Source organism: Microtus oregoni, unplaced genomic scaffold (genome assembly GCF_018167655.1).
Source record: "Microtus oregoni isolate MIOR12 unplaced genomic scaffold, Mior012 000014F_ref0000157, whole genome shotgun sequence".
NCBI lineage: Eukaryota > Metazoa > Chordata > Mammalia > Rodentia > Cricetidae > Microtus > Microtus oregoni.
In genome coordinates, this window is record NW_024543073.1 from 8,023,545 (window position 1) to 8,036,109 (window position 12,565).

Sequence of the window (12,565 nt, forward strand, 5' to 3'; positions counted from 1 at the left end):
TTTAGGGACCAAAGGAACAAGTAAAACAGGACTAAGGTTAATCTAACCAGACTCCAGAAGGACAAGAGAAAGAACACAGGGCAGGCAGTACAGCCAGAAGGAAAAATGACTGAAAACTCGCTGTGAACCTACAAACTCGAGAAGTAAAACAGATGCATGTAGAGTAAACCTAGAGAACGCTACATCTAGACACACCACAGCCAAATTGCTGACAACTAAAGACAGCTTTAAAGCAACCCTGGTGTCCCAAGAGATACGCTACCCACGTACACATCTGTTCATACGCCTTCCTCCCCAGGTGGAAACTTTTGACACATGTGTTATAAACCAGGAACTTTTGCTAGAGAAAAAGCAGCAGCAGTTGTCAATCATCTCAGCGTAAGACTGAAAGGGAAACATTTATAGTCGAATCTCCTTTGCTTTTGTGTCCTAAATCAAAAAAACACCTAGAATTGCTGCAAATTTGTTTTGTGGGAAAGTACGAATTGAACCCTTGTGGGGGTATTTACCATCATTTTTGCATTTGTAAATCAAAATTTGTGCACATGTTGCTATATTTATTGGAGAAATAAAACATAATAAATCTCAAAAAAAAAGCAACCAATTGATATAGATATCAATCTATCTACAAAGAAAAAAGATACTGGGATACAATCTGTGCAGTCATCGGATGTCATGGTGGCTTGAAAAGGTATGGCCCCCATAGACTCAAGTTTGAATGCTTGGCCTATAGGAAGTGGCATTATTAGATGCAGAGGTGTGGCCTTGTTGGAGGAGGTGTGTCACCATGGGGGTGGGCTTTTAGGTCTTAGACTTGGCTCCTCCAGGGTTGAACATAAAGCAGAAAAGCCTCAGATCCCATCAATGGTCTCAATCCAAGCACAGCCAGTACCATTTTATTATAAACACACAAGACAACTGGTGGGGAAAAGTGTTTGGTGTTGCTAAGATACAAGTTTGCAGGCAGAAGCACAAAATTGTGCTTTGGGAATAACACTTCACAGAGAAATGAATTTCGTTGAAGGTAGATTAATCTAGTGGGACCTCTTACTTGTTTGTAACTTTTATTTTCTAATGAAACAAGAAATTTAGGTCACAGACTGTTGACAAAGACCTCAGGGCTTCCTTAGAACAAGGACATTTGGACATTAAGACTTGAATCCCACATTTGCAGATCCTCTGTGGCTTACTTACTTAAATTATTATAAGACTAACTATTAACTACAAGGAGAAAAAGAGTAATGCTGTTTTTAAAAAAGTTTTTTAGCTGAAATTAAGGTGAAGTAAACACGGCCATTCATTTCCCAGTGTTTCCTTTGCTGAACATAAAGAAGAAACCCCAGAACTAGTTGGAGTAACAAGTCACATAATCAGAAAGATGGGCAATCCTGATGTTAGGTTCTTGTAGTCTCCGAAATGAAAACTTCTGTCTATGTCCAAGAATGCAGAAGTGAGTTAGAAAGGAGTCATTTCTGCACGGACTGATGAGAGAACATAAGGAGCAGATACAAACAGCGCCGATCATGTTTAGAACTCAGCAAAATGTGGCTGTAAAAAGGTTGCCTGTTAACTCATTTAGTTAAAACAATTTAAATACATTTTGGAAGGTATTATTCTAAATACAGAACACTAAAATGTAAAAATGAACGCAATATAATTATATTTCAGTATATAAAGCGTAATTATTGAAAGTAGACAATTTGTTGGTTTTGTTTGTTTCTCAATGATCCTGGAAGCCTGGAATCGTCTTTCAGTGGTCTCTAATTCTTAGTATTGGTGAGCTTTGGTAATTCGCTCACCTTGAGCGAGCCAGATCTGTGACTCACTTCTGATTGGCTAGGATATGACAAAAATGATGAGCGAGAAATCCCGAGATTAGGTCACGTGAAGAGGCTGCCTCCCACCTTCCGCTGCAGTGTGCTTTGGTGAAAAGTCAGTTGTCATGTTCAGGGATCCTATGGGGTATTTCAAAATAGTGCAAAATTACAAGCACGGCTTCCCCTTGGGAAAATCTGGAGTACGCCACCAGCATTTGACCCACAGGCATATATCTGAGCCTCAAACTCCACACATCCGATCTATTTCTTCGATAATTCCCAGCTCTATCCATTCCACCTGCAACCTCACTCCCTGAATGAACGCCCATCAGCTCTCCTGGAGCGACAGTTCCCTAACTCGACCCACACCCACTTTCAACTACATTCTTCAAGCAGACGGCAAGCTACGATAATTGTGACCGGCGTTCCACCTTCAGACTTTGCTCTACGTGCACATGCGGGTCTTCCTCTCTGGCACCTGCCGACTTCTTCATCTCCGGACCAACGGTCCTGCCATCCTAAGTCCCTGCTCGGGAGTTTCACTCCGTACGTTAGAGGAAAAGACAAGGCGTCCCCTACCTCCGTGTGGACTGCGCTCTCCGCAAACGAAGAGGGTCCTCCAAACCCGTCTGTCGAGCGGACAGAAAACTCAACATCTCGGTTCCGCTCACCGGCTCGAGGCCTGGGTGCCGCCATGACACAACTTGGCCCGAGGTGTAGCAACACCGTCTCCCATTGGCTCATCCGCGATGTGACGTAACCAACGGGGAGCGGCGTTACTGGGAGGCGCGAGAACGCGAACCTGAGCGGTAGGCGGGGCCTCGTGTAGGCGGGCCCTCCCGGCCGGCGCGAGTCCCGGTACACTGAGCTCCGCGCGGCGGCATGGGCTGGTGGCGGGCTGTGCTGCGCTCCTTGTGGAGCTCTCTGTCGAAGGAGGTGAGGGAGCACGTAGGCACGGACCATCTGGGGAACAAATACTACTACATCGCCCAGTACAAGAACTGGAGAGGTGAGAGCGAGGAGCGGCTGCGGGTCGGTGCGCCTTCCAGGCCGGTGTCTGTCGCCGCTATCCGGGACCGGGCCTCGAGTGTCCCGGCCCCTTCTCCCGGCGTCCGAGGGCTAGGTCGTTGCCTTGCGTGACGAAGCCTGGACCGAGTCCTCTTAGATCTGCCAGAGGTGTTTGGGAAGCATCGGGTAAAGCTTTTGCATCAGTGCCCAGCCAGCCTGGTTTTCTGCTCCTGGCTGTCTGTCTTCAGAGTTTACGTTTTCCAGTGGCGCTGTGGCTGGGGCGCTCGCCCTTGTCACCATCTTTATCTTATAACTAAGAAGTATCCACACACAGCGATCTTTTCTAATTAGCAGTTCCCGTTTCCTTTCCAGGGAGTCTGCGTCCCAAGAACCTGTGCAGGTCAATTTCAGAGAAGGATCTCTAAAGATGTTTTCAAGAAGTGGAGCGTGTTGTTTGGGGGAGGGGGGAGTGCTTCATTTTAGCCAGGCGGCGGTGCCACACACCCTTAATCCCAGCATTTGGGAGACTGAGGCAAGGAATCTCAGAGTTCGAGGCCAGCCTGGTCTACAGAGCGAGTTCTAGGATAGCCAGAGAAATCCTGTCTCGAAAAACAAAACAAACAAAAGAGGAGTTCCTTTTTGTTGTTGTTGTTTGACGCCATGCCGCTAGCGGCTTTCACAGCGCCTTCTGCTTTTCTCTATTGCTCCAGTGTAGAGTCTCAGAGGTGGAAGAGGAAAGAAGTTGGATTAGAACCTCTGACTGAGGTAGCCAAGGGACAAGTCATTTATTCTCGCCTTGTCTCAGTGGTCTTACATTAAAGAGACAGTAATAGTGTCACTACTGGGACACCTGAAAACCCATTTAACGCTGTTTTCGTTTACTTCTCACACTTACTAAGTATGTTAAATGTTTATGTAAAATTGTTTTTACTTAGCTTTTAAAAAAGATTTTTAAAATTTTATGTGTACTGCCTGCATTTATGTATGTATGCCATAGAGGTCAGAAGAGGGCATTTCCTGGAACTGGAGTTAAAGATGGGAGATGGGATTTGAACCTTTGTCTTCTGTTAGTGCAGCAATCACTCTTAACCTCTGAGCCATCTCTCTCCTGACCCTGCTTAGCCCTTTTCTATAACTCACTACCGTGGACTTTTTTTTTTTAAAACCTACTGAGCACTTAAATATGGTCTCCTTGCTTCCTATACCCAGACAACCACGGATCTGATTTCTAACATGATGGACTGATTGTTCTGCATTTTCTACAAGTTTTATCAGTGAAAACGTATAGTAACTCTTCAGATTTCTTTCTGAGCTCTTCAATTATGATAATTTTGAAATTCACCCTCCTGTGTACTAAAATGTTAACTCTATGCTAACGTTCCAATGTATGGAATGTAATGTAGTTTGCCTATTCATTCACCAGTTCACAAATCTTTAGATTATTACCAGTTTAAGGCTGCCACAAATTAATCATTAACATCCGTGTAGTTACGGCTTTATATAGATAAAGTTCAGCTCTCTTTTAAAGGGTCTGCAAGGAGAATGGCTTTATCAGCCAGTAGATGTATGCTTCACTTTGTAAAAAATAAAATGACCATGGTGGTGTCACATGCCTTTAATCCCAGTTCTCGGGAGGCAGAGGCAGGTGGGTCTCTGAGAGTTCGAGGCCAGCCTGGTTGACAGAGTTTCAGGACAGCCAGGGCTACACAGAGAAACACTGTTGCAAAAGAAAAAAGGAAGGAAGGAAGGAAACAAAGTGACTTATCAAGCTGAGTGTGGTAGCACACACCTTTAATCCTTGTTTGAAGCCAGCCTGGTCTACAGAGTGAGTTCTACGACAGCCAGGGACACACAGAGAAACCCTGTCTCAAAGAACAAAAACAAACAAACAAAAGTACTGATATCCTTGTATATTACCAGCAGTCAGGCTGGAGGGTTCCCTTGTTTCTTTTTTAGTTAATTAGTTGGTAGTCCTGAAATCTCAGTTTTTATTTTTTTTTTATTTGTTTGTTTCCAAGCACTAAGGAAATGGCCCACTGTTTTTGATAATCGTCCAGCAAACAGGAGGGTCTGAGTTTCGATCCCCAGCAGCTACATAAATAGCTAGGCAGGCCTGAACCAGGCATAGCTCTGTCTACCTGGCAACCCTAGCATTTCAGGAACAGGCAGGGTGGTGGATGGTCAGGCAGACTAGCCAGGAGGCAAGTTTCCAACTCAGAGACAGTGTCTCAAGGTAATCAAGTAGAGAATATACAGGAAACATCTGCTGTCCAGCTCTGCCCTCCGTGTGTGTGCACAAGCATGTACACTGGCACACTCAGGTGTAGTAATAAGAGCGGCGGGGCTGCGTCCCCAGCACCCCGGCTGCCTGGCTAGCTTATGCCCCGAAATAATTACACGGACACTGTATTCTTTTAAACACTGCTTGGCCCATTTCTATCTAGCCTCTTCTAGGCTAATTCTCACATATTAATTTAGCCCATTTCTAATCATCTGTGTTGCACCCCAAGGTGCGCTTACCGGGAAGATTCTAGCCTATGTCCATCCTGGGTCGGAGCTGAATCGCGTCTGTCTGCCTGGGAGCGGGGCATGGCGTCTCTGCTGAGGCGTCTGCCCTCACTTCCTCTTCCTCCCAGCATTCTGTTCTGTTTACTCCACCCACCTATGTTCTAAGCTATGAGCCCAAGTAGTTTGTTTATTACTTAACCAATGAAATCAAAAGATTGATATATGACACTCCCACATCACTCAGGTGTGTGCAATGCACACAGAACTCACACACAGCGCAAGCTTTCTTTCCAAATTCAAATGCTATAAATCGGTCCACATTTCACATTTTGACATGTCAGAGATTGATCTAACCGTATGAGTCAGGCATGTCAGAGATTGATCTAACCGTATGAGTCAGGACACAGAACAGGCACTGCCTTCAGCATCTTGCACATGCTAACCCTTAGTAGTTGTTCTCTCAGTTCCTAACCTTGGTAGCTGATTATTATATCAATCATCATTTTGTCGTATGAGAATATTATTCAGAGAGAGTCATAACGTATGTAACTTTTTGAAAATGGCACCTTCTATTCTGCATAATAATGCCTTTGAGAGTCATTGTATGTTTCAGTGGTTGGTATATACGTGTGTGTGTGTGTATATAAAATTGCTGACTAGTACTCCATGCCAAGGATACACTGTAGTTTGTACATTGACCCATTGATGACCACTTGGGCTGCTTCCAACTTTGGGGGCTTAGGGATAGAATTGCCATAAACATTCGCATGTGGATTTTGCATGAACGTTTGTTTTCATTTCTCTAGAGGCATGACTGATTTTTAGCCTTTTATAACACTTATTAATCTCCATACAAGCTCAGTAGCTCCAACTTGCTCTGTAAAATGTAAGCAAAAATATACTTACCTGGCATCAGGAGACATTTTTGGAACTCAAGAAATAAATTAGATAATGTCTCTTTAAGAGAGTGAGATTTAATGTCACAGTCTACTTGATTTTGGACTTGCTTCTTTGATTTATCACTTAGAGTTTTCAGCATAAGGAGTGTTCATATATTTTGTTTTATTTGTTTAGAAATTTATTGTGTTTGATATTATGAAGGGTACTTTTCTTCTTTGAAGCAGCCTTCCTATGTAGTTTTGACTGGCCTGGAGCTCCATGATCTCAAAAAGGTCCACCTGCCTTTGCTGTCCCAGTGATGGGATTTTTATCTACCTTGTTTGTTTGAATGAGTGCGTGTGTGTCTCTGTGTATGTTCCTGTGCACATGCCTGTGTATGGAAACCAGAGATCAATGTCAGCGTCTTCAGTCACTGTTTTCCCAGAGCTCTCTGCTACAGCTGGATTGGCTGGCCAGCATGTCCTAGGGATCCTCCAGTCTCCACCTCCTCAGCACTGAGATTTCAAGAATATGCTGCAGAGCTGGCTTTTTTTTTTTTTGAGATTGAAGAATAGATATTTATTGTTACAATTTTCCTTGTTACCAAAGTTGGAAAAGACACCCACAAAAGATATGTAAAGTTTATCAAGGTGAAGAGACATGAAGCTTCAATTGTTTATGAAAGAATATGTCTTAAGGTCTAGGTTGGAAATACAAGCTATGATAAAAAGTTAATTAGGTATAAAACTTTGACCTCACCAAGATAGAATAGATAACAGACCGTTTTCTCCAAAATTACCAAACACAAGTGGACTGGCAGTCTCGAAAAACAAAACAAAACAAACAAAAAACCCAATAAGAACAATTATCAGAGCTGGCTTTTTACATGGGTGCTGGGGAATTGAACTCTGGTCCCCACACTTAAACACCAAGCACTTTAACCATGGAACCATTTTTCTAACCCAGTTTTAAAGATTCCCTTTGTAAGCTTAATAGTTCCTTGCTCTTCTCTGATAGTTCAGAGAACTAAGCTGAAATTGCAAAAGCTGAAACTTCGATTGACTTAATCAATTAATAATTACTTGTTTATTTATTTATTGTTTGTGTGTGTGAGAGAGATGCCTGTGCCACAGTGAACTTGTGGATGTCACAAGACAGTTTGGGATTGTCTGTTCTCTCCCTCCACTGTATGTGTTTTGGAGTTCACACTCAGGTCGTCAGGCTTGGAAGCAAGCACCTTTGCTTTTGGAACCATCTGACTGACCCATGGCTTTACTTTTAGATCTGTTTTAGGCTTACAGAAAAGCTGACTGGAAGCTACTAACATAGTCCCTTTACACTACCGGTGTCTCACATTGGTGTGTTCCCCATTTTCTCCATCCACTTAATCTGTAGTGATCACTTAGTTTTTACTGTCTTTATAATTTCATTTTTTTCTAAGATGCCATAAAGTTGTAATTACATAGTATATAACCCTCTTAGATTGGCTTTTCACTTAATAATATGAATTTACATTATTTCCTTTTTTGTGTGTGTGAGACTTAATGGTTTTCTTTCTTCCTGTCTTCTTTCTGTTGATTATATGTTAGAATATGTTTATTGACTTTTTAAGATTAGTAGACTTTATTTTATGTATTTATTTTAAAGTTATGGGTTTTTTTTTTAGATTTTATTTATTTCTATTATATGTGTTTTGGTGTTTGAGTGTTTTGCCTGTTTGTATGTTTGTGCCTGCTATGCCTAGGAGGCCACATGAGGTGTCAGGTCCTCTGGAGCTGAAGTTATAAATACCATGCGGCTGCTGGGAACTGAACCTCAATCCTCTGGAAGTGCAGCCAGTGCTGAGCCATCTCTCCAGCCCTTATTTTCATTTCTCTTTATAACTATTTCTCCTCCTCCCCCATGTGTGTTTGTATGTCACTAGTATATGGGTTCCCACAGAGGCCAGAAGAGGGCATGGGATCCTCTGGAGCTAGTTACAGGAGACTATCCCAGGGTGGCTGTTGAGGATACTGATTTCAGTGAAGTTTTAGACCTATTGATGGAATGTTGATCCATTTTATAGTATAGCTCTGAGCCTCTTTTATATATAAATTGAGCAGGATTTGGGGAGATTATGAGGTAAACATGAATCAATGGTTTTATTCATTTGAATTTTACATAGTTGTAACACAAGTTAGGAATACATTTTCTTCCATTTTGTTCTCACTGTCTCATAACCTCCAGTCTTTTCTCTGTCATTTTCGTGAACTTAAATTAACTGTAGTTACCATTCTTTCATTAAATGTTGATTATTTAATATCTTTATACCCAGACACAGGAAACTCAGCTAAATATGGGGAAATGAAACGATGACCCCATGTTTAAATGAGAGTATTACCTAGTTGGTGGGTACTGCAAAGGCAGTATTAAATGAATTACCTTTTTGTCCAGGATTCTAAAAGTCAAAACAAAACAAACCACATAGATGGATGAAGAATCTTAAAGAATATTAGAGTAGGTAATTAAGATACAATAAAATAAATGAGTCAGATTAGCCTTGGAGTAATAAATATGCTTACCAGTAATAAGAGTGGCTGTACATGGTGCAGTCACCCTCTTGTGTGGGCCAGGTCGGGACCTGCCCTTCAGACCCGCTAAATTGAGTTTTATTACATCATCAGACTTCTGAGGGATGTTTAGCTTTACAGTTTCCCTTTAGAATCATCATCTAATTATTCAAAACCTGCGCCATCCACTGTTGTGTTTCTAGTAAAGGTGCATTGACTACAAGATCTCAGCCTATTCACATTCATTATCTAATGGCTCACCATTAGTGGGAACAGTTACAAAGAGTATGGAAAGGTAAACACGCAGAACTGAAAGTCTAGCTTCTTTTTTTCGTAAATATTTGGAAGGTGGTAATAAGGTTCCCCGGAATGACGCTTGACTCTTCAGCGTTTGGGACGAATGAAAATATTTCCGTTTTTCCAGCAGATGGCAGCATTGTTCCAAAAATCAAGGTTGACAGTTTCTTTACTTTTTTCTTTAAACTGATTTGAAGGAATGATCACCTCTTTCACACACCCAGGTGGGATCAGAGTGTTTATTTACCTCAACAGCAGCAGCAGCAGCAAAACATAATGAACATGGGAGGAAAGGGAAATACACAAGATGGACAGAGAACAAGGGGCAACGTGGCAGTAAGAAATACTTTGCTGTCAGTAGTTTTCCTCGAAGATTTCTTTCTTTTTTTAAAAAATTGTTTCCTGGATCCCCTCAGTTGTGTATGAAGTTCACACACTTAAATACTAATGGTACTTTGGCAAAGAGGGAAAGACCCATTGTTTGCCCTGTAGCTTTCAAATGAGATTCAGCAACTGAATCCTAATCTTGGTTTTCCTGCCAGGGGAGTGTGGGATCTTAGTGCTGAAATGGAGACTAATTGTGGGTGATTGACAAACTGTGTTATATCTATTTTTAAATGAGGCCAAACGTATTTCCTGGAAATGAGTTGCTAGCTCTCTGTCTCCCAGGGCTTCATAGTTGCTTTATATTAGGACAGTAAGGTCAGTATGAGTACTGATCATCGTATCTAGTAAATGCTGTGTGCAGACTGACTTCTTACCGTTTGTCAGGAGACACTGCCTTTGTGGGAAAATTACAGGACTTAAGAAAAACAAGAGTGTTGCTTCGTTAAAGCCACTCAATTGTATCGTGTTTACCCAGGGCCCAGTTTCTCCAGTATTTTAAAACAGATTGATTGGTTTCCTCGTCTGACTCTCAGAGAGCTGCTCAGGCCAGCGAGTCATCTCTGCTGCTGCTCAAGGCCAAGCTGTCTCCCCAGTTACCAACTGCAGTGCTTACTCTTAGATGTCACGGTTGAGTGAGGGCTGGTGTAAATAGCTTCAGAATTACGTGGCAGGCTTCATTATTCAGGTTTGTTTCTATTTTAACCTTTTTTTTTCTAAATCCATTTTTACAAAATGTGTGGAATATATACATTTAAAAAATACCTTGAATGATTTTTTTTTAAAAAAAAATAGCTTGAATAATTTCAATCATGCTTTTATCTTGCATTCCAGCTGTCTAATGGCTCCATCTTGTGGTGTAAATAACAAACTGCACCCTTTGCCCTAACTTTCCAACTTAGCTGAATACTTCACATAGAATTATTTATATTGCCTCATTTATTAAGACACGAGGCAGTAAACATACATTAGTTGCATCTGTGTCTCTCTAGGGCTTTGCTCTGAAAACCACCCCCCGTTTAATGTATTTTCTGTCTTCTTCAATGTTGGTTCCACCTTAGGGTTCCTTAAGATCCAGAAGCCATTTGTATAGTGAACTGCCTATGGGTAAATAGAGTTATTAAATGCATGAATTTAAGCTGCTCATGAATATACACAGCATTCAATAACCCTTAAAATATGTATATAAGGCTGGTTGGTGGTGGCTCACGCCTTTAATCCCAGTACTCAGAGACAGACTAATCTCTGTGAGTTCGAGGCCAGCCTGGTCTACAGAGTGAGTTCCAGGACAGCCAGGCCTACGCAGAGGAACCCTCCCTCAAAAAAACTAAAACAAAAAATATCTAAGGAGTTTTATGATGGTGCTGTGAGAAATGGACACGTTTGTCATGAAAAGTAAAGTGTAAATCTTCAGGAACATTAGCCCCTAATTACAGCTGTAAGATGGTTGCTACCGTTCAGAATGAATTAAGTATTTTCTCACTTCAGCTTTCCTTAGGTTTCTTTTGAGAAAGTTATATGTAGCTGTGCTGGTCGGGATTATGTCGGCAGTTACGATCGCACGATGTGACATTCTTACGTGTGCCTCTTGGTGAGAGTAAGAAGTGGGTTTTTTCTTTTCAAAATTTGAGGGAGTTATCATTTCTTCTAAACTTTTATAATGCTCTTTAATATATCCATTATTGTTTGAATTATTTTTCATATTTCCATCCTGCTGCGCTCTTGACCATGTTCTTAATTAAAAATCGATAGTGTTCTTGTAGTTCTGTATTACTGTCGTAGACTCTGTGAAGGTCTTTCTAGTATGTAGCATAATTTGGTGCTTGCACTGCAGACTGCACTAACATGTGTACTGACTCACATAATTGCTGTTTTTCCTTCTTTAGTGAGAATACCTCAAGCCCCACAGCAAATGTCAGGTTGGTAGTGCGTGGTTTGGTTTTAGCCATAGCCACCAGTGCTTGTAGTCAACACGTTCGTCCATCCTGTCCACCCCAGCTCCCAGCGTAACTCACCACCTCCTGAGAAGCAGCAGCATTGTTTTATGTGTCTTCGAGTTAACTGATTTTGTATTTCACATATTTGTGAGATTGTATTGTATTTGTCTTTCTTTGCCTCTCTCATTTTTTTTTTAGCACATTCTCTGTGGTTATTTGAATAGGTTTGACTTGTGTGTTTGAATGCTTGGTCGTAAGGAGTGGCACTGTTACGAGGTGTGACCTTGTTGGAGGGGCAGGCTTTGAGGTCTCACGTATGCTCAAGCTACGCCCAGGGTGGGGCATTTCATTTCTTGTTGCCTACAGATCAAGATATAGCGCTCTGAGCTCCTTCTCCAGCCCCGTGCCCGCCTGCATGCTGCCATGCTTCTCACCGTGATGATAGTGGACTAAGCCTACCCAGCCAGCACCAGTGAAATGTTTTCCTTTACAAGAGTTGCTGTGGTCGTGGTGTCTCTTACAGCAATAGAATCCCTACAATGTTCTCCAGATCTGTCATTTGGCTGGTTCCACTTCCTGCGTAAGCCTACTCAAATAGCACCACCAACTGGAGACCAAGTGTTCAGAGCCTCTAGGGGACATTTCTCATTCAAACTACCACCACATAATATCCTTTAAGCTTGTTTGTGATGTCACAGATAGGATTTGTGATTCCCTTTTAAAAGCTAAGCAATAGTACATGATGTATACACACTGTATTTTCTTTATTCAGTATCTGTTGACGATGGACATTCAGGTTGAATAATATTGTGTAACATAGGAGTGCCGGTCACTTCGTCAGCTTGGTGACACTATAACAAAACACATGACACAGGCTGCTTGTGAAGTAAAAAGTTTATTTTAGCTCGTGGTTGTGGAGCTTAGGGCCCCGGTTGGACAGGCAACCTTATTAGCTTGGCCCTCTCCTGAAGTTAATCATGGTCGGAGCTTGTTTCAGACCAAGGAATCATGCCTTAAGGAAGAAAGGTGTGGAGTGTACCACCAGGGCGCTGTGGTCCCTTTTAAAGGCTCACAAAGGCGCGCGTGCGTGTGTGTGTGTGTGTGTGTGTGTGTGTGTGTGTGTGTGTTTTAGAGAAGACTGTGTTGGGAGATTGCAGTTTGTATGACCCCATTATCTGGGGTTGCT

General features: G+C 42.0%; 2 protein-coding genes across 3 annotated transcripts in view; one reads left to right on the forward strand and one right to left on the reverse strand.

The window, feature by feature from the left end:
* The window catches only part of Ercc8 (ERCC excision repair 8, CSA ubiquitin ligase complex subunit), a 35,018-nt gene extending 32,493 nt beyond the window's left edge, over positions 1–2,525 (reverse strand). The window contains exon 1 of one of the 2 annotated variants that reach the window (XM_041663427.1): positions 2,397–2,525. In XM_041663427.1, the coding sequence (XP_041519361.1) occupies positions 2,397–2,473 (77 nt within the window). In that variant the 5' untranslated portion in view covers positions 2,474–2,525. The remainder of the gene's footprint in view (positions 1–2,396) is intronic. The other variant, XM_041663428.1, reaches the window with a different exon arrangement.
* A 112-nt stretch (positions 2,526–2,637) lies between these two features.
* Positions 2,638–12,565, forward strand: part of Ndufaf2 (NADH:ubiquinone oxidoreductase complex assembly factor 2) — a 108,315-nt gene continuing 98,387 nt past the window's right edge. Inside the window, exon 1 of the mRNA XM_041663551.1 lies at positions 2,638–2,826. Coding sequence (XP_041519485.1) covers positions 2,700–2,826 — 127 coding nt within the window. The 5' untranslated portion in view covers positions 2,638–2,699. The remainder of the gene's footprint in view (positions 2,827–12,565) is intronic.